The 25,560-nt window shown below is 45.6% G+C and overlaps 2 protein-coding genes across 3 annotated transcripts in view; one reads left to right on the top strand and one right to left on the bottom strand.

Annotated features, from left to right (window-relative positions):
• Positions 1-280: 280 nt before the first annotated feature.
• On the bottom strand, positions 281-14,252 carry DAP3 (death associated protein 3). Its single transcript, XM_059832254.1, has 15 exons — positions 14,223-14,252; positions 13,877-13,936; positions 12,789-12,875; positions 12,057-12,103; positions 8,428-8,550; positions 5,131-5,232; positions 4,245-4,353; positions 3,693-3,785; positions 3,201-3,331; positions 2,741-2,821; positions 2,168-2,326; positions 1,701-1,760; positions 874-963; positions 482-599; positions 281-393 (listed from the first exon to the last, which is right to left on the bottom strand). The coding sequence occupies exons 4-15, from the start codon at positions 12,096-12,098 to the stop codon at positions 308-310; spliced, it is 1,194 nt and encodes a 397-aa protein (XP_059688237.1). The 5' UTR covers positions 12,099-12,103; positions 12,789-12,875; positions 13,877-13,936; positions 14,223-14,252; the 3' UTR covers positions 281-307.
• Positions 14,253-22,656: 8,404 nt separating this feature from the next.
• Positions 22,657-25,560, top strand: part of ASH1L (ASH1 like histone lysine methyltransferase) — a 56,657-nt gene continuing 53,753 nt past the window's right edge. For both annotated transcript variants that reach the window (XM_059832439.1, XM_059832440.1), the window contains exon 1: positions 22,657-23,157. In XM_059832439.1, the coding sequence (XP_059688422.1) occupies positions 22,735-23,157 (423 nt within the window). In that variant the 5' untranslated portion in view covers positions 22,657-22,734. The remainder of the gene's footprint in view (positions 23,158-25,560) is intronic.

Below are 25,560 nucleotides of genomic sequence, written 5' to 3'. Positions count from 1 at the left end.
TGGGGGGAGCGGGTCAGCCCCGGCCCCGGCCCCGATCCCGACCCCCGCCCGGCCCCGGCGCCCCCCGCACCTGCAGCCCCCACCAGTGGGCGCCCACGCAGCCCGCGTACTGCCCCAGCTGCAGCGTCACCGCCTCCCCCGGCATCGCGCTCGCGCCCCGCGCCAGCCAGCGCGCATGCGCGCCGCGCCCGCAGCGGCGGCGCAGCCGGAAGCGCGTCAGCGGCGGAGCCACGCCCCCCCCTCCCCGCCCCGAGCAGACCGACACTGACACCGACACGGAACCGCCGCCGCTGCGGCCTTTATTGCGCTACAGGGGCCCCGCCAGCCGCTCCAGCTGCCGCGGGTTGGAGCCGCTCAGGAACCGCAGCTCCTCCTTGCCGTCCTCCGTGCGCGCTGCAAGACAAGAAGGTGCGTTGGGGGCGCGGCCGCCGCCGGGACAGGCCGCTCCCCGCCGGGACAGGCCGCTCCCCGCCGCGCTGACCTTTCTCGTGCTGCAGCCACTTGCGATCGAGGTAGTAGCCGTAGCAGCTCTCGAACTCCCGCGGGCTGTAGTTGGGGACCGGGACGGGGACGAAGGGGTCCAGCGCGTCGAACCCCTCCTGGGGAGGAAAGCCGGGTGAGGCCCGGGGGGGAGGCCCGGGGGGGAGGCCCGGGGGGGAGGCCCGCGGTGCCCGGGCAGGGCCCTGCCTTTCCGCCTGCCGGGGAGGGGGCCCGGCCCAGCCGCCTGCGAGCTCCAGCGGGGTCAGGTGGAAGGAGGAGGAGGATGTACACAATCCGAAGAGTAACTACGGCGAAGTCCGCCACCCGAACGGAACGCAGCTCCCAAAGCCCCGTTTCTCGGCGGTTCCCAAGGTGAAGGGGGCCAAGACTCACCTTTCCCAGCAACTCCTGGGGCAAATAGGCAGAGCTGGGTTTGAAGAGAGAGCCCGTCTGGCTGAGGGTCGTCACAATCGCACCTCCGCTCTGAAGGAGAGGTAGATTAGAAACCCTTTTAGCCACAGACGTAGTTATTTGCGAAATAGTTATGGGTTGATTCTAAACAAGTGAGGTGTTTTCTTTTTGTTACTTCAATTCCAAAATTCTATATAATGGACTTACTACAACGTTCCTAACTGCATTAAACCTGGCTACTCCAAGTACGCACACAGCACAGGGCATACGCACCTGGTGTTTCCAGTGCTGGCATTTAAACCTGTCATTCCCACCTATAAACAGCTTTCAGCTGAAACAACTGAAATACTCTAAAAAGGATTTTTCTGTATGCTTTCAAATCTGAAGACTACCTGTTGGAGATATCAGCACCCAGGGGATTGGAAAAGAAGCAAAAAGAGTTTACCTCCTAGAGCAAAAAGTTTAACAGGGTTTTTTTTTTTAGCAACTGAAAGTTCTCCTTAATTCAAAAAATCATAAAATGAAGTGTCATTAAGGGTTATTAAATACCTCTAGCTCAGGAAGCACGAGTCATAAACCGGAGTTTGGCACAGTAACTAAGCAAAGCATTGTTATATATTTGACCTGTTCTTATTCTCTTCAGGTGATGTCAGAAACACTGAGGAGGTACTAACCCTTAACAGTTGCACTATGCTCACGCTCCCCTCTGCTAAAGGAACAGTGTGATGTTAGATTTGTAGCTTTACGCTTATCGGCGCGTAGCTTTGATTGCTGAGAGTAATGCACCCAAAGGTACAGACCGAACTCACCCAATCGTTCATCATCATCTTCCTTAGGTTGTACACAAGCGTCAGCTCCTCTGGAGAAACCTGGTAAGATTGTCTGTATCACTCTTTTTTGCCAGCAGTTTCTACCTGAGACATAAATTCCCTTCCCCTACTCTAAATTAGACTGGATCATTTGCATGATTTTAGGCACATTTCTTTCTTTGCTTTGACTTAGCACTGTAGCATTCAGCCTTAGTAATGTGACATAGCGAAACGCCCAGACCTTTCCTACTGTAACAAGACATAAGCGCTTTTTTCTCACTGAGAGAACTTTCTTCAGTAAAAACTGTCTAAGCACAATACAAATTTTGCAGGTCCCTCCAAGCTAGCGAAGCCAAACGCACATCTTTCAGGGATCGCTACAGAACTTAAAAATGAACCAAACGCCCTCCCCTGCTCTCCCTTGCAGTAGGAATGCAGAAATAGCATCAGAGCAGATCACTTCTTACGGGGCTTTTGTCTTCCTTCTTTAACGTAGTCCTTCCCCAGAGCGCGTTGACACCGTCCACTGCCACAAGAAGTCGGAATGAGCCGAGATGACATTGCTGCTTTATCTCTTTCAGCACAACCCCTACAGCATCGCTGGCATTTCTCATGCGAGCTAAACCCTTTAAGTAGAAAAAGGCACATAACTTGGGTTGGTTTTCTTGTTAATAAAGAAAGCTGGCAACTTTGTGCACTGTCCACCCTTTCTAAGGGGGAAGGACGATAAAACGACAGTCAATGCTCTGTTCGTTCCTATCAAAGGAGCAATCTGGTCTAAGGCACTGAGCATCAAAGGAGTAGGAACTTTCAAACTCTAATTTTTTGTTTCTACGCAAGTTCTCTGTACAGCTTCCTTTACAGATCCACCGCATCTTCCACAACATTTTCTGTAGCCACACCTTGTTGATAGGGAAATGCCTTCCATTTCCTAGAACTGCTACTTGTAAGATCTTTAGAAGCAATTTCTTCTACATACACAATGATGGGACCGTCTAATAAAAGGTGAGACAAAGCAAGAAACACTTGTTGTTCCTTACCTGCTCCACCACTTCACCCAATGGTCTGCCCTCCTCCGTGCTTTCTCGTTTGCCCCACACGTATTTTTTTTGTGTTTTTATCTGCAGTAAGAGAACAACAATTAAACTGAGAACTAAGTGCAAAGGCAGCTCAGCAAATCTGGATGGCAAGATTCCTCTTTCTTTGCCACTGTTAAAGACTAGTGCAGAATCTGGGAGAAGTGTTCATTGCAAATAGCCATGCCCACAGCGGGGATTTAAAGTACTACTTCTACAAAAACTGAATTCCAGTGAAGGGTAGGGTTTGTGGGTTTGCATGCAATGTGACTGCATACATGAAGCATTTCTTGAAAATGAATAAATCTAGAATTGGCGTCAAGGTGCTCAGTGACAGGAAGCACGTGCACACGCAGTCCCTGAGAGATGATCCTGTGGGTAGTTCTTGGCTACTAACCAAAACAACTTGACAGGCTCTACAAACCTCTTTTAGGAAGCGCTCATTTGAGGTTTTGAAGTTCTTGAGCCAGAAAGATGCCTGCAAAGGCTGATCAAGCCGTTCTTTGTTATAGGAAGACTGCATAAGCTCCTTGCAGTTTTTCACCCAGAGATGAGCTGTAAGCAAAAGAAAACAGTTGCTTTTTTTTTTTTTTAAGTCAAAATAATTGTATGAGTCTGCCATCCTTAATGGACAAGGCTCTCCCTTGAGAACAGAGGAGGCCACACAGACCCACGCGCAATACATCTCCTGTCGTACTCGTTAACAGTGGGGAAAAAAAGACTGCCTATAAGCATGTGAAAATAACGAATTGTGTTCTACTTTATTTGGGGGGTTTGTGCTTTATTAGCCTTCTCCGCTATGGAAAAACCAAAGATAATTTGCTGTGGCCTACCCTCCACCTTTCACTTGAAGGAGCATCTTGCGGATCAGCAAGTGTATTTGAGGTAGTAGCACAGATAGCGTCGGTGTTCTTACCGTCTGGGATGTGCAGCACCAGCCAGCCTTGCCTTGCACAGTAGTGAACCACGTGACAAAGAGTCATGGTTTTCCCCGTTCCTTTCTCGCCGTCTCCAACATGGACTGTCAAGGAAAGTCTCCAAAAAACCGCTTCCGTTTATACTTGACTGTAATTTTTTCGCAAAAGGCATAAAGGAAGTTCAAAGGTGGTAAAAGCAGGGATGGCATTCCATCATGCTTTTGTCCAGCAGCAAACCTAGCCTAAACAATTCCTTCTCTCTGTATCCTCCCACCCCACTATATCAGAGCTGATGATTCCCATTCCCTTAGTTGTGCTCATAGCCCTGTTTGTGGATCTGTGTCATAAGCCAGGTCTGGCTTAAAATAAAAGTATATGAGGTTCATGAACTCCTCAGACTAGCTCTGCTGACAACAGGCCTGTGGTAGAACCACCTCCTGAAGACTAAACCACAGTGGTCAGCATAGGATCAAAACATCACCCTCATCTGTGTAAACTCACCTGCTTGCATTTAATTTGCATTCTACCATCAAGTGAGTGATAAAAGATACAGATCACATATCTGACAGCTGGGTGTGCAAAGTTGGAGCTTTTCAGGTAAGTGAAAAGTTCTAGAGCTGGTTTTCGCACCATCAGGCAGGCTTCATTGAAGGTCTTAATCTGAGAAAAGGAACAGAACGTGAACAAGAAGCCGGATGCCAGCACACTACCGCTGTTCCTGATGCGACTCCATCTCTGACTGGTACTGTGCAGGGCCTGAATATCCACCGCTCTCCCCTCGTCTGCCAGGCCAGTCATGTCATCACAGAAGTTTATCAAGCTGGTAAAGCGTGACTTCCCCTGGGTGAAGCCGTGCCAACTGCCCCTGATGACTTTCTTGTCCTTTGTGTGCCTGGAAATGGTTTCCAGGATTAGCTGTTCCATCACCTTCCCAGAGAGCAAGGTGAGGCCGACCAGCCTGTCAGTGAATCAAAAGTCAACCACCTAGAATTACTAACTCACAGATAAGAAATCTGTTCTTAAACTCAAGTAGGCAGTCCACGAAGCCTTATCCAGTCACAGCATAATCTGTCTCACAACAGGAATCAAGATTTTTTTGTTGCTGATATAAACTTACTTAATGAGACAGCCTGTCATACAGAAATGTAACTATGGAAAATGTTTCTGTAATTTTTTATGTACTCAGAAGTTAGACATGAAAAATATTGGATAGAATGTTGCCTAAGGTCGAATCCTCACACCCTTCTGCCACTATTCTGATTAGGTTGATTGATACCTTTTAGATGTAGAAAATAACAGTAAGGACCAGGAATAATTGCATTCTTGCAGCACGTCACTCTCTCTTACTCCAACAGGAAAGCATCATAGTTACGCGATGGATCTGGTTCTTCCCACGTACCAGTCCACTTCCTACAAATCTGCTCTAAGACAAAGTACCTGCTGCTGGAAGCGGTAGGGCAGCCCATGTGGAAACACAGCTTTCACCTCCTCAAGTGAAATGCTATAATGGCGACCCTCATGGTGTTCTGCGTGATTGGCCTGGGAAGGTAAAAGGCAAACTGTAAGACTCGGGAAAGTTGGATACCTTTTTTCTGGATACAGAATGCCTGTGAGTATGGAACAGGGAGGGAACACTCAATCAAAGCGAGTATCTACTTACTGAGTCAGAAGAACTAGTGTATTAAAGTAAAGCAGGAATTGTAGTATCAGGACACTACTGGCAGATGCTTAGGAGGAGTCTAAAGAAAGGATATCCTCCCTGGCAATAAATGATACAGGGATTCCTTGAGCTTTTATATGAACCACTGGGTTTTGTGGGCACCGGTGGCCCTATGCTTCATGAATTTATCTAATCTTTTATTAGTCGACTTGTACGTCTGGTCACCACAATATCTTAACGGTAATGTGATCCCCTTTTGAGTTCTCCAATAGATTCAAATTTACTTTCTTTAAGTCTGCAACAAAATTACATTTTCTGGTTTGTTCTTTCTTGTGTCTCTCAACAGTAATTCCTAATATGCCATTTGCCTTTTTAACTAGTACTGGTCGCTTGAGAACTCTGTTTTCTGATCTCTTTTCCAGGCGCTAATTTCAAGTCCCTTGTTGTGACATAAGCGGTCAATATTACTTCTCCAGCGGACATGCATCTTTCTGCATTTATTTATAGCGACTACTTTAAGATCTCTGACTATGCACTCTAAGAAGCAGTTGTTACTGGTATCTGAAAATTTAATACCTGTTTCATGCCTTGTTATACATCCTTGTTTTTTCCCTTCATTATTCTATTTTCCTACCATGCCATACTTGCAAAGCACTTACTTATTTACTCTTGGTGTACGTCAGCTTTTGTGTCTTGTGTAATTAGGACAGTATATAGACTATTCTGCAGTATTTCCCGTGTGACTTTTAGCAACTTTTGTGCCAAGCTTTGTCTGGCTTTTCTAGCAGCTTTGTGCCAAGCTTTGAAGCTTGTATCACATCCCGCTCTGCACTTTCCCATGGATTTAAAGTCAAAAAAACCTCCTCTATATTCTTGTGCATGCCCATCTCTTCCTTCCATTTTGGTTGAGATGGAATCAGAATGTAACAACTTCCTTGTTTTCTTTATTTTGCATAATGATCCAGGAAAATACTATTCAGAAAGAAAAAGAAATAGTCATTATTTCTGCCTGCTGTAGCAGATTTAGGGGCTGATCCAGACTTGCCTTGTATCCTTATTAGCTTTGGTGTAGACCCAGGGCTTGATTTACTGAGGCCCAGAACAGATGAGACAATACTGGTGTGGGCTTGGTCGCTCACCTGTGCTGTCTGGCTGACAAATGGTTTGACCAGAATGAATGGATGGGGGAAAAAAAGGTTGTGATGGGTACTGCTACCCTGACCTGGCTGCCTGCTGTGTTCCTCACATGAAACCACGGGAGCAGCCGGACCTACAGGTTTGACTACTGCCTGCTTTTGCTGTGAATATTTTGCTTTTCCCAGTTCCCTGACGGACTCTTCATGCGCAACTGCTGCAGCTCTATTGCAGGCCCATGAATTCTTTAGCCCCAGAATTCTTGCTACGTGTTAGTCTCCCTACCCTTTCTTCAGACCAGATTTTCAGTCTTCCAGCATGCAACGTGCCTGTTCTCTTATCTTCTGCCCCCACCTCCACTCTGAAAAGCCCGTGGTAACTACACCCCTATTCCACACCTTACTGAGGACAGGTCAATGCATCCTGGACTGTACGGTTTACCTTGGTACGACTGCAGGATTCGAGGTACCCACAGGTTTGCCAAACTGCTTATATGAAGAAACCATTTGGCAACTTCAGCAAACTGCTCTCTAAGCTGCCTAAGTTGCCAATCTGCTGTTTACTGGTCAGTAAATCTTAGCAACAGGAAGAAAATTTAAAAAAACCTGGCTAGTCAATAGCTCCTCTACTGTAAGGAGATGTTACTTGGAGATAGACTAAAGAGGAGAACTATTAAGAGAGACTTCAGTCCTTTTCCATGCAGAGCTGCATTTCAAACTCTGGGCTGGATTCCCTAGAGTTTTCCTGCACGTGCTGGACACAGACAAACAGGACCTGTGTTTTTGCATGGCAGTGTTATCTATGTACTCGAACAGAAGAGCAGGACTCCAGAGACCATTTTCATTCTCAGTTTCATCACTGACTCGCTGCGTAACCTTGGGCAAATTCCTTCACTATTCAGCTCCTACATCTGTAAAGTGGGTCAGTATCTCTATCCTCATGTTTAGTCACTTGGAGTTTTGATAATGGACAGGTATATAAAAGCTAAGTCTTATTAAAAATGTAGTTTTCATTTGGTCGTCTTAATCCATTTTTAATGGGACTTTATGGTGCACAAGTACGGGTGCAGTCAGAGCTATCGGGTTTGTAGAGGAGGCGAGCCAGCGGAGCCTCTCCGCTGCAATACGCGATCTGCAACACAGCAAGTCTGAGGAACGCTGATCTGATAAATTCAGAAGCAATGGCGGTTGTCGCCAAACATCAGGCACGTGAAGTCAGAATGCCAAAGCCAGTTGCCTGGCAACGTAAATGGTAGGCACAGGACAGTGGGGACAATCCTTGCCATCTGGACTCTTCTGTGCGATCTATAGAGACACTCGCATCACGTGAGTAAGATCATCTGCATGCTGCTGTTTCCATAGAGACCCCAGAGGAATCAGTATTGAAAGAGTCCAATTACAGAGGCAGCAGAAAAGCACCTCAAAGGCTTATTCCATTCATTTATTCCACTTCATTTTGTGCTTGAGACAGAGAGTGTGAGGCTGGAATTACGATGTTGGAGAGCTGTGCTGTGCTGAGGTCATCTGGGGTGTGTGTTTTTTATTCCCCTTCCTAGCCAATTTGGGGAGGTTAGTCAGGGAAGAATAACCCTGGAGTTGAAATTAATGGTGTCTGATGACAAGCTAAGCCACATCTGAGCTTCTACAATACACGGTCTCTCTCATCTGTGCAACTACAGAGAAGGAATCAATACTTGTTCCCAGGAGCTTTCAGGCAGAGGACCAGCCCTGTCTTATTTAAACCCAGGCAGGTGCACTGTTTTCCTTTGGGCTGCGGATCATGGTCTAGAGGCCTGTTATTAGACCCGTGGACTCCCTTCCCAGATGTTTACTAGAACAACACAATCCCAGTAAGCATTCCTGGCTCCAGCATGTCCGCAGACAGTCTGATGGAATTTAGGCACTTGCTGTCTGACAATAACAACTGTGGCAGTAACTCACCGGGTCGTTCTCGCTGGTATAGAAAACTGCTCGCGGTCTTTCTGCCAGTGTTTGGGCATCCTGGCTGGCAACGGAACTTAAGCAATCTTTGGCTGCCGTATGGAGGGCATACCCATGGTCCAACTAAGGAAAGAAAAAGGCAAACAGACAACAAACTTCTCAGCAGTCAAAGATTACCGGTAAAAAATCCAGGTAGTAGTTTGGTTTGTACACTCATTGCTTGCACATTATGATCAGATCAAGGTAGCGTGCAATACAGAATAGAATTCTCTGCAATCGGAATAAAAATTCATCATCAGAATGTAAATTCATCGTGAAAACCCACGTGCTTTAGAACCCCATTTCACGTTTAGATGCCTGCTTCTAAACCATTTCCATTCGCTTAAGTCAACTACCACCTTAAGTCAGCCAGAGACTCAAGCCCTGTACCCGAAAGAGTTATCCCCCTCAAGATTGCTTAAGAGCACAAGTACAGCCATTAAGGTGCTTTCGCTGGGAAGTTCCCACAACATTTCTGCCTACACTGAGTACTAGCTAGCACCTTGAAATTCAAGCTGTCTAGTAATCCATAATCACCTCAATTATTGAGGGATTAGTGCCATGCTGCCCACTATTTGATATTTATAATTACATTCCCTGCACTGATTTTCCTAACTGCGTCCCTGCATACAGACTCTTTCATTATAATACAGGTGTGGCTGAGAAACTGAAACAGCCAGCTAAGCTGATTAATTCTTTTTTCCATAGACAGACTGCTGAAGCATGCCTGTAAAGCCTAGCCAAAATAGGCAAGAAAGTGAGTAGTAGAAGGACAAGCATTTTATTATGTTACGGTGAAAGAAAATAGGAGCGTTTGTCAATGAATCAAAAAAGCGTACGCTCCAAACAGAGGCTGTGACCACGGCAAGCAAAACGGAAAGCCACCCTTCATATTACTGACTGGAACAGTTGCAGGCTCCACTGTAAACAGAGCAAGTAGTTTCCTATTTTGTCTGTCTGCATAGATGAGAGTAGCCATGAACTACGGTTTAGAGACAGGAACAGCTGCTCCGGTTCTCCAGGGCATGATGCAATCCTGCTGTCATCCGGGTTTTCCTCAGGGGGTCATCTGAAAGCCACGAGGGCTCAGAAGCAAGTGTAATGTCGGATTACCCCACATCCCCTGTGAAACGCACAATGGACGCCTGAATCAGCATTTCAGCGCTCCTCTTGTAGGGAAGGAAATAAACCGGTTTGTACTCAACACCAGATACCCATAGAACGAACTACTGCGATGTAAACATGGAAGATCACTAAGCATTCACTGTTGTCATCGCATTTTACCACCACCTTCTCTTGTTCCCACCGAGTTCTTTTCCTCCTCAAATCCGAACGATCAAGTAGGATGTCTTATTTGGCTACGTCTAGTTTTAAGTCCACAGAAGTGACTTAATTTACAGCCTAGAGCAAGGCACTAAGATGCTAATTTAATACGTGAATAACTGGAGCACGCAACTATTGTCACCTATTCATCTAGAAAATGTCAGCCCTAGGTCATTTCTAGCCTGGAATCATAGTCCCTCTCATTTTCTTTGAACATCCCGCATTCCCTCCTCCTCAAAGCTCAGATGAACGTCTTGGGGCTGTGAGCTTTGCTCGCTTAGAAGAAAAGGCAAGCTTATAGCTCCGGGGACATCCTTTCTCTGGAGTACCGTACAAATCCTTGTCCCTGCCCTGTGTAACAGTGAATGAAAATTAAGCAAGGATTAACGCCTTGCTCTGACCGTGTTCAGTTTTTATGTGTGTCTAGACTCAGCTCAAGACTTTAGCTGAATGATACTTAGTCAAACCAAGATTAGCAATACAACTTTTTAAAAAGCACGATCTCAGAAGATCAGCAGGAGTTGGATTCTCTATGGTACAAAAGCCAATTCCCAGTAAGTTCTATGAAGGGAGTAGAAGACAGCACAGTAAGACAGGGTGCAAGTGGGAGAGGGATGTGTCTTTAAGTTCAGTCCTCTCTTCTTGCAGCCAAGAACACAGAATTTCTATATTTCCATCAACAGAACATATCTCATCTTTAAATTATGACATCTTCCTCCTGGAAGGACACCGTTTTAGAACGGCACTTCTTTGAGCCCCTTAGCATGATACATCTTCCTCAGAACCACCATCTAGCCTTGCAGTGCTTTGGAACTTTTCCTTTGTGGACTATAGCTTGCACTGGGCTGTAGACGCAGCTTCTAAGTACCTGGAGACATGAAATCCTTCCTAACTCTTTGAAGTGCTACAAAATCAAGACAAGCTCCTAGAGCAGTGACTACACCACTATTCACAGTTCTCCTGAATTTGAGAGATACAGACTTGCATTTTATGAATTACTGTGTTTCCGTTTACAAAATCCATGCACAAGTGCATCTGTGTTTTTAACAGGCTACAAGAATACTTTTGAGCGACCCAGAATACCACTGCTAATGCATTACATATCCTGACTTTAAAGCAGCAACATGCCACTTGCTCCCTCCTCCTGCACAGAAGACAGTGGCTTATCACTGATCCCCTTGGCTTCACGCAGAATGCCAGAAACACATACATATACCTTTCTGGCTCACTGTAGAGCTCTGCGTAGTAAATCCTAACGCGTACATAAGGCTCTCACATTTTCACATCATCTTTTAACGCGGTTAATGCTCATCGTGTAGAGCGGATTTTATAGTAAGTTTCCATCTGCCAAAGGACAGAGTAATCTAACTCAGATCCCTGAAATGGCAGCAAACTATCACGTGGTACATGGAGATTAATCAAAGTCATGTGCCATAAGGTGGAGCTGTTCCTACATGATTCCACGTATCTTAGTCTCTAAAAAAGAATGTTCATTTCATAAAGGCTGCCATCATAAGTACAGTACTGTACAAGCAGAGCCTCGTCTCTGGAAACAAGTAGTTATACAGCCATCCCCTTCAGTGGTTGCATATCGCGATGTACTAGTGCAAAAGCATTGAAAAGACAACAGCAAACAAAACAACTAAAATTCTTTAGCATTAGGAAGTCATTCCAGATATGCAACATTAATTCATTATGCTGTTTATAATTGTAAGGAAGCTTTACTGATAACGTAGTGCTGCTGTGGTGTTGTGGCAGAGCTAATGCTACTACACCCACCTGAAGCACTGAGCCATCTTTGGCAAAATTATCTTCCCACCAGCAACGCAGGCGTTGTGAAAGGCTGGTGGTTCTGTTCTGTATGAAGGGCTTCTTCCCTTGTACTTCCCAGCAGCGCAGCGCAAGTAGATTCTCTGTTTTCTGAGAAACACTTGCACTGAAGATGCAGAATTTCAGCATTCTGGACATTTCAGAAAGCTGCTAAACTTTAGTCTTCTAACAAATATTTAAGCCAGCTATCCAGGCTTGCTTGCTTGCATGTTCTCCCTCTCCAGCCAACGCAGAGAAATGGAGGAGGAGTAACACACACAAGCGGTCTCTCTTTCCTTTGCCCATAATGGGAGTTTACACAACCAGCTTATAGTCAACACCAAGTTTTTAGGTGACAAACGTAAGAAGAATCTCACTTTTTACAGCTGTAAATTGTCATTCCAGGTCACAGGACAGCTGAAATATTGGAAGAAGCATCACGCTATTACAGGACTTACCTTGAGAGGATGGTAGACAAGTCCTTTCAGACTTCTCAGCATTTTTTCTGCAGAGACAGAAGTGGATGTTTTAGGGATTTTTTATCACGTTTAACGTATCTTACACTGGGAGAGAATCGTTCCTGCCTAAAGAGCTTAAAGTCTAGGCACACAGATAATTCAGACAACCTGTCAGAATGCTCTGTAGCAATACAGCTGACTACTGGTAAGCAGCATAATTTGCCTAATTAAAAAATATTCCATTAATTATGTTGCCTTTTTACAGAGAGACATTTACCAAAAAATCCCTTACTTTATAAATAAAGAGATTTCATTCATCTAGTGAGGAGGACAGATTCTTTTAATGGGGAAGGGCATCTATTTTGACTGCAGCTGTTAAGAGATGTAAGAGCAAGGGCTACACAGTGGTTATTTAGAAGAAACTGGAGTAAGGCAGAGACTGAAGGTGCTTCTGCATTTCCAGCTTCATCCTAATCAAATATTAGTATCTACTGCTCAGCAGTCTTTGATCAAAACAGGAGAAAGAACCCAAAAGAAAACACTTGAGCAATTGTGATGCAAAAATAGAGGCAAAAAGGCAAGTAAATTAATTAAATCTGTCATCTCTGCCGGCATTCAAGGCCTTCTTCATACCACTTTCTGAGAAGAAAATGATGACGATACCTAACAAAGATGCTTTAAGAATTCTGGCTTGAGATACGTTACACAATGCATTCAAAGTGAGATAATTACCTTGTAATTCCTTAGGAGGAATAGCTGTCTCGGTGAAATCGGTGGTTAACTGCAGCGTCAATGCTAAGCAATTCAAAGATGATTTAACTGCATAGAACGGCATTTACAGCTGTTACTGCATAGAATGAGAAAATAACTCCGCACTGAAGGACGTTAATTTTGTTAAGATGCTTGACATTCTTTCATCTAACAATCAACGCACAATACATGTTTGAAAAACAAGCTCCAGTTTTGCTACTTCAAGAATAGGTGACGGTATCAGCCTGTGGAGGCTGTTCCAGGCGTTTTCCTTTGCCACGCCAGCATGTACAGCAGAAGGGGAAGGAGAAATCCAGCTCTGCTGAGAATGAATCGCATTTTGTTCTGTATCAGAGGTTTAATGGTAAAGAAAGTAGGGTGGGAAAGCTGTTTTCTCACACACAACGGGTAGAATTAAGGAGTCACGAGAACCTGAAAGTTTCCGTTTATTTTGGGCACCCTAACATTGTGACAGAATTCCTGAATGAGTACTTTAACGCAGCTGCCGGGGCTCTTCTCTAGGGCTTGTCTGTCGTGGGAGAGGAGCCTCAGCAGAAGAGTAGATTAAAACTGCGGCCACTTCGCTGAGCTGTGCCTGGCTCAGGTTAAAGAATCGTCCAATTCAGCGTACTGCTCCATTATAGGACAAATACTTGTCTGTTTGTGGTCTTTAGGAAAGGGCTTATAGATCGGAGTATAATCTGCTGGTAATTATGATGCAAAGAACCCCGAAAGTTATATTTGCAGACATCGTTAAGTAATCCTAACCTATCCCCGCTCCGGACTAAACTAAAAACAAGTTCCTGGTTGCCTGCTGTCTCTGTTTTTACTGCTGCCTTCAGGAACTCCAAGCCAAGCGCCAGAAACGCGGGCCTCGAAAACGGGAACAACTTCGAGGTGACCAACGGTACCGTCTTCGGACGAGCCGTGTCTGCGCGCCCGCCGCTGCTCCCGGGCCGCGTCTCCCCGCGCCTTCCCCCCGCTTTCCCTTCCCGTGTGCTCCCCGCCGGGAGCCGTTATTCCCTCTCTAGTCACGCACAGGCCCGGGATAAGCAGGAGGCGCCGCGTACCTGAGCCAGGACCGGGGCCGTTGGGGGACACGGCGAGGGCTGAAGCGCTGCTCGTAAAACCTGCGAAGGCACGAAAGGCAACGCGTCGCCCTCCCCTCCCCGCCTCCCGCAGGCCAGAGCCCGCTTCCCTCGGCCCCGCCGCTCCTCCGCCCCCCTCCTCCCGCAGCCGGGCCCCATCACCGCCCCGCAGCCGCCGCAGGCTGCCGCACCGCGCGGGCCCGACCTCCGCACGGCTGCTGCCCGAGCGGCCGCCGCGCCTCGGGGACGGGCCCTGCGGGCAGCAGCCGCCGCCGAGCCGAGCGGCCGACCCGCGGGCCCCGGCCCGGCGATCCCCCCCGGTACTCACGGCTGGCGGCGGGCCCGCCCCGCCGGCAGGATCGGCCGCGCGAGAGGCCGCGGGTGCCGCGAGGCCGCTACGGGTGCCGCGCAGGGACAGGCGGCGCGGGGCGGGGTGGCGCGGGCCCCGCCCACCGCCTGGCTAACGGCGCCCTCTCTCGGCGGGGGCGGGGCTAGGCCGGAGGGGTGTGGCCGGGCGCGGGGCGGGCGGGGCGCCGGGCGCTCGCTCGCGGTGGAGCAGGAGCCGCCGCCATTTTGGTTTCGCTGCCTCGGCTCGGAGCAGGGCCGAAGCGGCGGCCGGTCGGTCCGGGTCCCGCCCTGGCCCCGTCCGCGCGGGCGGCCGGGAAGATGCGGCGCGGAGGAGCCCGTCCTCGGCCCCGGCCGTGTTGTCGCTGACACGGTGAGGAGCGGGCGAGCGAGCGGGCGGCGGGCGGGGACTGGGACCGCCTCAGGCCCGGAGCCCGGGGGGAGGGGAGCCTGGCCGGGGAGCCGCCGCGGGGGCCGCCCCGCCCCGCACCGGCGCCGAGGCGCGCGCTGCCCCGCATCCCCGCGGGCCGCCGCGCCGCCCCGGGCCCCGCTCGCGGGCGCGGGGCATCCCCGGCGGCGGGGCTTGCCGGGGCGGCGGCGGGGGATCCCCGGCGGCGGCGGGGTCCGCGGCGGCGGGCGTGCGCGCGGGCCCCGGCAGGGCCCGCGCCCGAAGTAGAGCGGGGGACCCCGGCAGGGCCCTTGCGTGAAGCGGGGCGGGGGATCCCTGACAGCCGGGCCCGCGCCGGGAGGGGGCGGGGGATCCCTGACAGCCGGGGCGGGAGGCGGGGTATCCCCGCCAGCGGGGCCCGGGGCGGCGCGGGGGGTCCCGGTGACAGGAGGCCCGTGCGCCGGCGGGACGCCCGCCGCCGGGCCTGTGCCCTGCGGGGGTGGCGGGAGGCTGACAGCCGCGCTCATGCGTTGTGTCGGGCCCCGCGGAGGGGGGGGGGGGGGGCGGGATATCACCTGACAGCTGGCCCGCTGCCGCGCCGGGGGGGCCGGGGGGGCGCGGGTCCCCCTGGCAGCGGCCCCGGGGAGTCCCTCGCCGGCCCGGCGCCCGCCTCGGCGGTCGGGAAGTTTCCCGGTGGTCGGGTCCGCGCGCCAGCCTCCGCATCCCCGAAACTTTCATTTTTCCCTAGGGCAGAGCCGGTGGGAAGAGCGTGGTGGTGCTTCCCCTGGGAGGAAGGCGGTGGTGCAGCGGGAGCCGGGGGTGCTGAGCTGCTGGAGGCAGCGGTCTCTCCGGCAGATCGGTTTTTGTGCTTATTGGGATATTGGCTCGTTAGGTCAGTGGCTTGTAGGCTGTTCTTCTTGCAGTCCTCCCCCCCAAAATCATACTTGTGAAATTTTACTTCTGTTGGATTTTTAATCCCGTTTTAGTTTTACGATGGGTAATTTGGGATTTGGTGGTTGAGCCTAACGTATCTTAGCCTTACCCGTCTCTCAGACCAGGAGCCAAAATGTGTTGCTGTCCTTTTCTTTCTATTAGATAGTCTCCTGACTTTCTAACTGCTGTTTTTCACCCTCGGTTTGTGGTTCCTTCACCCTGTTAATTACCTAGCAGAGAAGGAGAAACTACTTGGAATGTGGCTTTCCATCAGATGGCCTCAGGACACGCATTCACTCTCCTGGTAGTTGTGTGTTGTTGTCGGGAGCCAGTAAGGGAAACTCGAGATAGTGGGTTCTTACCCTGGTTTTCCAGTCTTGTTAGGAGAGTTTTGGGGAGCAGGGACTGCGGGATGGATGCGTGGTGAAAATCTGTGACTTTACGTTCATACGTTTAAATATACGCCGTTTTCCTTTTCAAGAGCAGCGTACCTTTTTTGCATCTTCCGTTGTTTATGTTGATTGTCTTCCTTGCATTAGTGTAGATTGCACCTGCAAAGGCAACGTTTTCCGAGAACGTGGGAGTTTGTAGGGGGTTTTTTTGGTGAATCCTGAAAGACTTGTGTTTCACGTGGTCGTCCTTGAGGACATTGAGACCATCCCTGGTGCTTCTGCCTCTGCGTGAATGGGGAAGTTCTAGCAGCTGCTTGAACATATGGGTAGAGATGGGCTCTAAAATCATCATCTGTCTGCCTACTTGAGTTCTTAAGAAGCATTCTTACTCGAAAATGAAAGCTTCAGTAGCTTTTCTAAGCTGTGTAAGAGTATAAGACAGATTTTTTTTTTTTTATTTTGAGGGTGTCTAAGCACATCTTGGTTTTAAAGACAAAATTATCGCAACTTCTTTTTGGACTTTAGTTACATTTGATTGCTACAGGCAGTGAACAGTCATCGAAAAAGCACTTAATGTTTGAGTGATGATGAACAATGTTTGAGTAATGATGAACAGTAAAATAATTTGAGTCATAATTTACAAAAAGAAAAAGTTTGTTTTCAGTTGTTTTCAGGAATTTAAACTGTCCTTGAGGATACAAAAACCAGTTTTAACACTTGGTGTGAGAGACAGGCTTATTGATATAAATTATACCGCTGTTGTCACAAGAGAAAAATGGAAATAGCACATATAGTTACTGAATCACAGTTACTTTTCAATAGGTATTGTTGTCAAATGGATTGTTGACTTTAAAAAAAAAAATTGGATTTGTGCTGCCATTGGCAAGAGGTCGACTTTTGCCATTGTGGACACATTTCTTCCACTCCAGTGAGGTCATGTGTTTCATCTCCCAGCCTTCAAAATGAGAAAAATAAAAAAATCTGATATGCAGATCTAATGTGATTATTCTGTGAAAGCAAAATCTGTATTTGTTCCTAATTTTCTGTATCAGGGCGTTACCTGTTGTGCAGCGTGGCTCACACGGTGCGCTTGGCCATCCTCGCACTGGGGTATTTTTGGCATAACCAAAGGCATTGTCTGCACATTATGTCAGGAGTTAAAGGTGAAATACTGGTTTACTATGTCCCTTCCATTATCTTTTACTAGGTGGGTATAAACAACAGAGGTTTTTGTTCAGAAAAACCCATTGAAAGGCATTAGATGTAGAGACATACCTCTCAGGAAGTTCCTGAATCACAAATTTAGAGGCTGGGAGAATATTTTAGTGGAGTTACCACAGCATACATTGGGGTTTTTTATGCTTTTCCCTAGGCAATCAGCATTGGCTAATATTGGGACTAACAGCATAAGGCTAAACGAACCTTTGCTCTGATCAAATACAGGTTTTGTTATGCAGTGGTTAGCAATTTCATATTAATTTGCATATGAATAGTGAAAGAACAAAACTATCGGGCAAGTCAAAATTCAATCTCGTGTTTCCAAACTTTTCAGTTGAGGTACGGTATCAGAAGTAAGGTTAAGATACCAGAAGAAACATTATATCTGCTACCAAAGTTTTCTTCCCACTGGAGCATACTCGCAAAGTGTCATCCTGTCTGCCCTCTGCGTTTCTTCCTACAAAATAAGTGTCCTGCCACCGTTTGCTCTCCCAGCACGTGGCCCGTACCGCCTTTGCCGCAAACACTTCTGAAGAATATTCCTCTTGACAAGACAGGTACTCTGTTATTTTATGGCTGTCAAAAAACACATTTAACAGATTCTTTTTGTAAAATATTATAACACAAACAGTAACTTTATTTCTGACAAATGTCTCCATCTCTAAACATTTAAAAAATACTCACATAGGTAATCCAAGGTCCTTGAGCTCCTGTTTCCGTGACCTCCGGTGGTCCTTGTTGCTGCTTAGGATATGTGATGTGGAGAAATATTGTGGGGTTTTTATGACACGTTTTATTCTCTTTTTGAGAAAGAACTTCTGAGTGTAGTAGCCATCTTCCATAGCAGAAGAAGGAAGACTAGGAATATGCAGAGGGATTGTGGGAGGCTATAGAGTTACTAGTAATATTCTGCGATTTCAGACGCTCAGCTGAATTTTTTTAATGTCCCCTGGAGCTGAAGCAATGGAAAGAACCAAAAGAAAACTACCCACCTTCCAAATATACAGTCACAATATGTTTTCATCAACAAAAGCAGTAGCAGAAATGAGGATTACTTAGTAAATTGGACAGAGGAAAAAAAAGCTCCTTTAATACTGCTAAGGGGATGGGGGGGAAACATATCTAGGAGCTGACAGTAAAAGTCAACCCTTGGGGTTTTTTTCTGGAAAAGCAGGGGATCAGAAGAACAGAAATCTTAGCAGATGATGGGCAAAAAGGGCTTTGGATGCATCAACAGGGGAATAAGAATTAATAATAGGTATTAAAACTGTATGTGGCATTAGAAAGATCATTAATGAACACCATTTAGTTCTAGGTAGCACATGTCAAAACTGATGTTAAAGTGCTTCCTAGTTAATCTTTTTGGGGAAGAACACTTACGGGGGGATTTGAGACCTGCAGAATCTGCTGGATGAGAGGCTGGAAGCTTGATGTGTTCTGCTTCTTAGGGAGATGGTTAGGACATGTCTTGGTCATGATTTCTAAGGCTGTGTAGACATGTGATACTGGATGGTTCTTAATCTAGCAAAATTTATGTTAGCCTAAGATCCCATGGATGAAAGTTGTTGCAAAATGTGGATTAGGTCTTGGAATAGAGTCCCCAGGGAAATGGCAGTTTCCTTCATCAAAAATGTGTTTAAATAAAAAATGTTGATATTGCTTTGGAAAGACCTGTTGTGGGTCTGCAAAATGGGGGCAGTGGGATGGGAATTGCTGAGCAGGGTTTTTGGCCCGGTGAGAATGCCATGCTGCTTGATTATAGTGGTACTTTATAGTCTTGAAAGTTATGAAGCAGTCTGGTTAAATGACAGCGTGCAAGCTTAGAAAATACTTAATAGTGAGCATGGCCCATCAGGCTCCGCTGCTCTAATTTCCCATGAATCTTACTGGGCACACCAGATGGATGTAGTGCTTTTCTGGTAAAGGTCTTTGTAGTGGAAACATGCTAAGATCTCTTTCAGGGGTCAGTATCATCGAAGCAGGTACTTCACAAGTCCACAGTCCATTTTTCTTACCTGAAGAAGCCTGTAGTATAATTAAAAACAAGACTTGCAAATTAACGGAACAAATGCGGAACACGAAGACACAGATATGTACCTTATATTACATGGGTAAATATGATAGTTTTAGGTCTTGAAAGTACCAAATCGTTGGAGTTTTCGGGGTAAATTCATGCAAGCTTTTATAGCTGCATCTCAACTGTGGCTGTCGTTTGGCTGCTCATTTGTATTGACATCCACGAGATCTTAAGGCACAACTTGCAAGAAGAATGGTACAGATCCTGTGGACTGGTGCAAGCAGGGCGTACGAAGGGTGAAGAGTAGCACAGAGAAAGCAATGGTGTTCCTTTAAAAAAAGGAGGGAAAAGAAAAAAAAACCCACCACATATAATAGTTGTCACTGGTGAAACAGAAAACACTAAGGAACGGGAATGAGTGGAGAGCCGAGGTACAGTTATGCACGCCTTGAAGACAATGATAAGAAGCTTGAACTTGAGGTAGGGAAGAAGAGGCATTCTTGGGATTCAAAGAGATGAGATCTAATCAGTTCACCGTTGTGAAAATGATCGAATTGGCAGGCACATTTTCTGTGAATTAGAGTGGGGTGACTGGGGACTCAGAAGAAGATTGCCGTGATCGAGGCAAAATGATGATTAGGTCCAGGATTAGCATTTTTGTTGTCTGTGTAGAGAGGAGTTAATGGATAAATAAAATGACCTGCTATGTGTTTACGAGAGCCATCAATTTTGTGACTTTGTTTCTAGGATAGTTACTGATTCTGTGTTATCACAGAGTAAGATTTTAGCACAGTTGTTCTTGAATTCTCAATGTGCACTTTGTCTTGGTCTTGCAGTTTCTAAGGTCAGTGTATGAGTGTAATTACTTAAAGTCTTGCTATTAAGGAAATATGGAGCCAAATACAGCGGTATAGATGGTGCTGTTTCAATTTAATTTGATTTCAGATTTTCAGCTTACTAATTAATTTTAATCGTAAGAAAATGACCGAAGTGTGGTAGCTGTTCTGGACCATAGTCACTAGAGAAGGAAACATTTGTGTGAACATAGATTTGAGAGCTGCATGATGGCCTGTAGAATTGTCTCCGTTTCTTGAACTTGAATAATAAAAATTCACGCGTTAGCTTAGAATTACTTTACTGCTGGCCAGTTTTCCTTTGTGCATTGGCATGTAGGAAAAAGCCCATTTTTGGTGACACGGCGTAGCCTGATGGACTGAACATTGGGCCTCGAACAAGGGACTGTCACTAACTTGCTTTCTAGCCCCCTGTGTCACACTACCCATTTCTTCTAGTTGTATAATGGAGATTTTATCTCATTACCTCTGGTCTTCTGAGTAATAATACCAGTTTTGGTTTTTCAGGGATGTTCTTAGTTGAAAAGTCATAGCTGCAGACAGAAACCCCTTTTAATAATGTACACAGAACATGTGAAAATAAGTTAGTTTTCTCTGAGAACGTAGCAAATGAAGCCTAGCTTTCTAATGATTTGTGTTTTGTGTTCTCAGCGGCATTTCTTCTGTCCCCGCTAAACCTGGCATCTGACTTCCAACCTGTGACCACTGCAGTTGCCTTAATCCTCTCCCAGTATCACCTTTCACATTCCGTATCCTTCCCCCTTTTTATGCAGTGCTTGTGTTTACTGAGCCACCTCAAAATACCACCTCCTCACTGCTGTTTTTCTAATTACTGTCTGGACAAGAGGCGTATGGCTTTGGGACCTGCCATGTGCTGATGGGCTCGCGTATGCGTGTGCTGACCTGCCAGGAGGCCAAATGTCGTGGGTAATTGCTGAGCTCATTGAAACCTTTTTGAAACTACTGAAACTCATTTTGAAGTTCACTGAAACTGTTGAAATGCTTTCATAGCATTCCTTACAATTTAGCCTTAATAATTGTCTGGAAGATAAGAACAGAAAATCATGCTGGTTTAGCTCCTGTGATGCTCTTTTCGGTACGGTGATATTTTTTCAGACCTGCTTCTGATGTATTTAATTTTCAAAAATGATTGAGATATTTAAACGCTTTCTGCTTAGAATGCCCCTAAAACAAATACATCCACCTGGATTGTTGGTTTGGCTCCTGGAACTTGGGAAAGGAGAACTTCTCTCCCGAGCTGCTCTTAAGGCTACGTAGGGTTTGATCTGGAGTGGTTCGGTGTGCCATACGCACGGGGTCATGGGCATGTGGACAATGTGTTGTCGTAGCAGTGTCAAAAAGAGCTGATACTTTTTCAGTACGCTACAAGGTTTGTGTATGTCCTTGTGGCTGTTGCATTTTGCCGGGAGTTCCTGTTCATCCTATGCACAGAGTCCTTTTGAGGGTTGCTGATTTTCAAGTCCCCAGGTCTGTAAACATTCCTTGCGTCCTTTCTCTGACATCATACTCTAAATATCTGACCATATTGAAATGCATATGTTTAGCTTCTCCTTTGTAACCTGTGAGTCGTCCTCTTTGGTAGTTACCAATACACCATATTTCTATCTTCTGCGGATTCTTTCTGTGATGATTTTTGTTTCCATGGATAAAAATATAATGGGGTACGCGGAGTTTGTTTGTTCTTTGGCAGCGGGGGTAACAGCGGCTTACGGCTCTGTGGTGGTCCGCGTGCAGGCACGGGAGGCTGTGCTGGCACACTGCGCGAGTAGTCTGCCAGCCAGGGGTTTGAAACCCTGGCATTAGCAAGTTGAGTCAAATCAACTTTTGCTTTAGTTCTTAACGGCAGTTAAGATGAAAAAGTGCCCTCTAGTATCTTACAATAAATAGGTTAATTATATATACGTAACAGTGTCTCTGATGGTAGAAGTGTGGACTTTTCTGTTCCCGTCCTCCAGGAAGTGCAAATTTGTGTGTGAATGTATTTCTGGGGTTGTTTGATGGGATTTTTTTCCTGGCTTCCCATCCTTCTTCCTGAATTGTGGAAAGTCCTCAACTAAGAAGCAGATTTTGTGGCGTGTTTGGAAACCAATGCATACTTAGGTTAAGCTCAACTCTCCTAGTGGCTCAGATGATTAAAATCGGATTGTCTCTGGGGTTTGGATGCTTTATCATAGGTTTCATCAGCTGCATCATTCCTTAGATGCAACTGTTTCAGTGGGTCCAGGCTAAGAGTGGAGTACTAGGAGTAGCTAGGCTCTGCTTTTAAATAAGAAAAGTTATTTTGATGATCAATATTAAAAGTGTTAACCATCATTTGAAGTGTCCTGTGGATGAACTGGAAATTATACTGTAATAGTCACATACTTTTGATTTTCACCTATCGTCTAAGAGCGGTTTTACAGATAAATTGTATTTTTGTAGTAGGTTACAGGAAGGGCTGGTGATTTGAAACATGAACTGCATAATTGTGCTTGTCTGAGATATGATCATTTGCTTTCTAATTGTTTTTACTATGCATTTCCTTTCTGCTAGAAAACTGAAGTTTACTTCTGTCTGTCTTTTTCTTCTTCAGAGTAAAAGATGCTGGCTACCAATAGTAGAACAGATCTTCTGTGGAACATATCTCTGTAAATCTTCCCTAAAATTACCCGAAGGCATATATTCCGCCTGTGATGGACCCTCGGAATACTGCTATGTTAGGCTTGGGTTCTGATTCTGAAGGGTTTTCTGGGAAAAGCCCCTCTGTAGTAAACATTGGCACGTTGGTGGGAAAAGGAGAAGTAGAGCTAGAAAGTTGCACCAAGGAAGACGACGACAGTAAGAAGAAGAATCGGGAGGGGAACAGTACCGAGAATGGGAAGAATGAGGCTCTGGCTGATGCACAGCAACAGTTTTCAGTGAAAGAAACAAACTTTTCCGAGGGAAACTTGAAACTGAAGATTGGTCTTCAAGCAAAGCGAACGAAAAAGCCTCCCAAGAACCTTGAGAATTATGTGTGCCGGCCTGCTATAAAAACCAGCATCAAGCAACCAAGAAGGGCACCGAAGAGTGGGAAGATGACAGATGAGAAGAACGAGCACTGTCCTTCAAAACAAGTGAGTAGTGTGTTTATGTAGTGTTTTGCAAGTCATAGTAAATTTAAACTGTATTTAAAAGTTTCTGGCATCTCTGCATGACCATGTTCTACTAGCTGTTTTTCCACGTAACCTCTGATATTGAAGATTCTGAAGTTAGGAATGGTTTGGTTTAATTTCCATCAACAGGAAAAAATGCTTTTGCTCTTTCACAGCTTGCAAACATTGGTTTTTTAACAGTAGTGAGAGATAATTCCCGTGTTAACTTGATGTGAACATCATAGGTAAATTTCTGAAAAGTACTAGCGTAATTTTTAGTCTCGTGTAGAAGAAGGTGGGGGTTCTTGCCTCTGTTTAAATGGGGCTCTGTATTTGCTGTGCTTGTGTCTAGTATTTGGATTTATGTTTTTTCTTACCTGGTAGAACCATTGTTTTTGCTGTGTGTCTTAACTGACGCTCTGCGAAGAACATATCGAGCGGCGTCTGAAAAGTAAAAAATACTTCTCCAGATATGTTAGAAAACAGCCCGATGATAACCTGCATATAAATGCAGTGGCTTGAGAGATGTGCCAGGTATTTTCCAAATGTAAGGAGAGAGCCTTGCCTTGAGGATGTCTTGTTTTTATGATATGCGTGATGTAACAAGTAAGAGCAGCAATAACAGGTAGGGAAAATGGGATAAATGGCAAGAATTACAAATGTAGTTGCATAGATGCTAAATTTTAGAAGTGTTTTGTTACAGCATGTTCTTTTTTTCGATATACATGACAGTTTTGCTAACTAATAAAATGTTAGAGTATACCGTCCATAATCTGTCTCCTTTCAGCATTTGTCTACTGGTCTAAAGCTGAAGTTTTTCCCTACGCTCACGTTTTTCGTACACCTATCTGTGTTTCCTTATGAGTGTGTATTTATCTCTCGCAGTTCCCTTGCGTGTTCCTTACATAGCCTTGTTCAACTTTTGCAACACCAGGCTATTCAGCAAGAGAATACCAGTCCCTGGAAGTTAGAGTCCTTCCTTCGCGTGGTTTTCTGTTCATGGGGCTCCTGCTTCAAAGGTTCCCAAGGCTGTGTCCTATTCATAAGGCTACCTGCATAAATCTGTCCTGGCATGTCTTGTGAGGTCGAGCCTACCCAAAGGGAAGGAAAATTCCTTTATCTTGTACTGAAACGATGTCTGTCTGACATACCCAAACCTTTTTCTTTCCCCTGGCATACCCAGACTTAAGTTTTCCTTGAGGAAGAGGATCTTCAAAGAGAAATAGTAAATTATGCCCTGAAAGAACAAGTGTGCTGTATGTTAGAGGTGATGACTAAAATTGCTTTTTCCAGACCCTACCATGCAACTGCATTGGATTTTTTTTTCTCTATTATAAACAGAAAGGCAGTTTTTGTCAGCCTATCAAACAAGAAATTCTCAAGTGGTACATTACGTAACTTAAAACTTTGGCTATTGCCTTTATTTTACATTCTTCCGTTTCAGAACAAGCTTATTATTTCTAATTATTTCTCTGACTTCATCTTGAAAAATTTTGGAAGAGTAGATCACAATTTGTCATTGTACTGATGACTTTCTTTTTTCTTTTTAACAAGACTGTATTGCAATGAGTTGAGTACTGGGCCAGTCTGGAATACCCAGTCGTTGATCTCTTCTTGATGTCTGAATTGAGGTGGTACTTGCAACTGAAAACCTCTTGCTAGCAAAGGGAGCCATTAAGCATGGAAACTTTCTGATTGCGTCAAGAGATCGTGCCCTGAGAATTTTTACCAGGGAGAATAATATTTAAACTCAGATGGTGACAGCATGGATTCTTCATCCTTGACATCTTTGTTTATATACTAGGTTTTCCTTCAAGGCACCCATCATGTTTCAAATGGAAGTTAGGAAGTTATATCTGTATCAGTATATCTATACCAGTAATATCTATTACTGATATTACTAAATATTATGGATATTATATACGATATCATGGATTCATTGATACCATATCACTTTTTAATTTCAGCTATTCTAAGTGGAGTTACTCCCGCTCCTTGTCTGGTGAACAACCTAAACACGTAGTGTAGAGAAGTGCAGATCTGTTGCATTAAATTTGCATTACTTAAAATAGTTTCAAATCCCTGACTAATGATAATTCACTTTAGATACTCTGCTCTCTCTCTCTCTCTCTCTCAAATTGTACTGAAATGGTTTTCAAGTTGTTTAACTCTGTATGTTCCCTGCTGCCATTCTGGCACTTTGGATTGTTAGAAATGATGGTTTACAGCATCTGATTTCTAGCAAGTATGATTAAAAAGGGTCTTTCTAGAAGCAAATGGTAAACATGGTTTAAAACCATTGCATGTTCTGAATATGATACCCGAGGGATTTTTTTGTTCTTACTGCAATGAAATAAAGGATGTTTTAGCACTGCAAATTACACT

This window comes from Gavia stellata, chromosome 33 (assembly GCF_030936135.1).
Source record: "Gavia stellata isolate bGavSte3 chromosome 33, bGavSte3.hap2, whole genome shotgun sequence".
Lineage (NCBI taxonomy): Eukaryota > Metazoa > Chordata > Aves > Gaviiformes > Gaviidae > Gavia > Gavia stellata.
Note: the sequence above shows the minus strand (reverse complement) of the source record. Positions and strands in the feature narration are given on the sequence as shown.

Excerpts from the sequence above, each read along its gene's own strand:
- DAP3 (XM_059832254.1), bottom strand. The coding sequence starts at position 12,098 with ATGCTGAGAAGTCTGAAAGGACTTGTCTACCATCCTCTCAAG. Across the intron at positions 5,233-8,427 it reads ATACCAGCGAGAACGACCCG|GCCAATCACGCAGAACACCA; the intron begins GTGAGTTACTGC and ends TTACCTTCCCAG. Across the intron at positions 600-873 it reads CCCAGGAGTTGCTGGGAAAG|GAGGGGTTCGACGCGCTGGA; the intron begins GTGAGTCTTGGC and ends TTTCCTCCCCAG.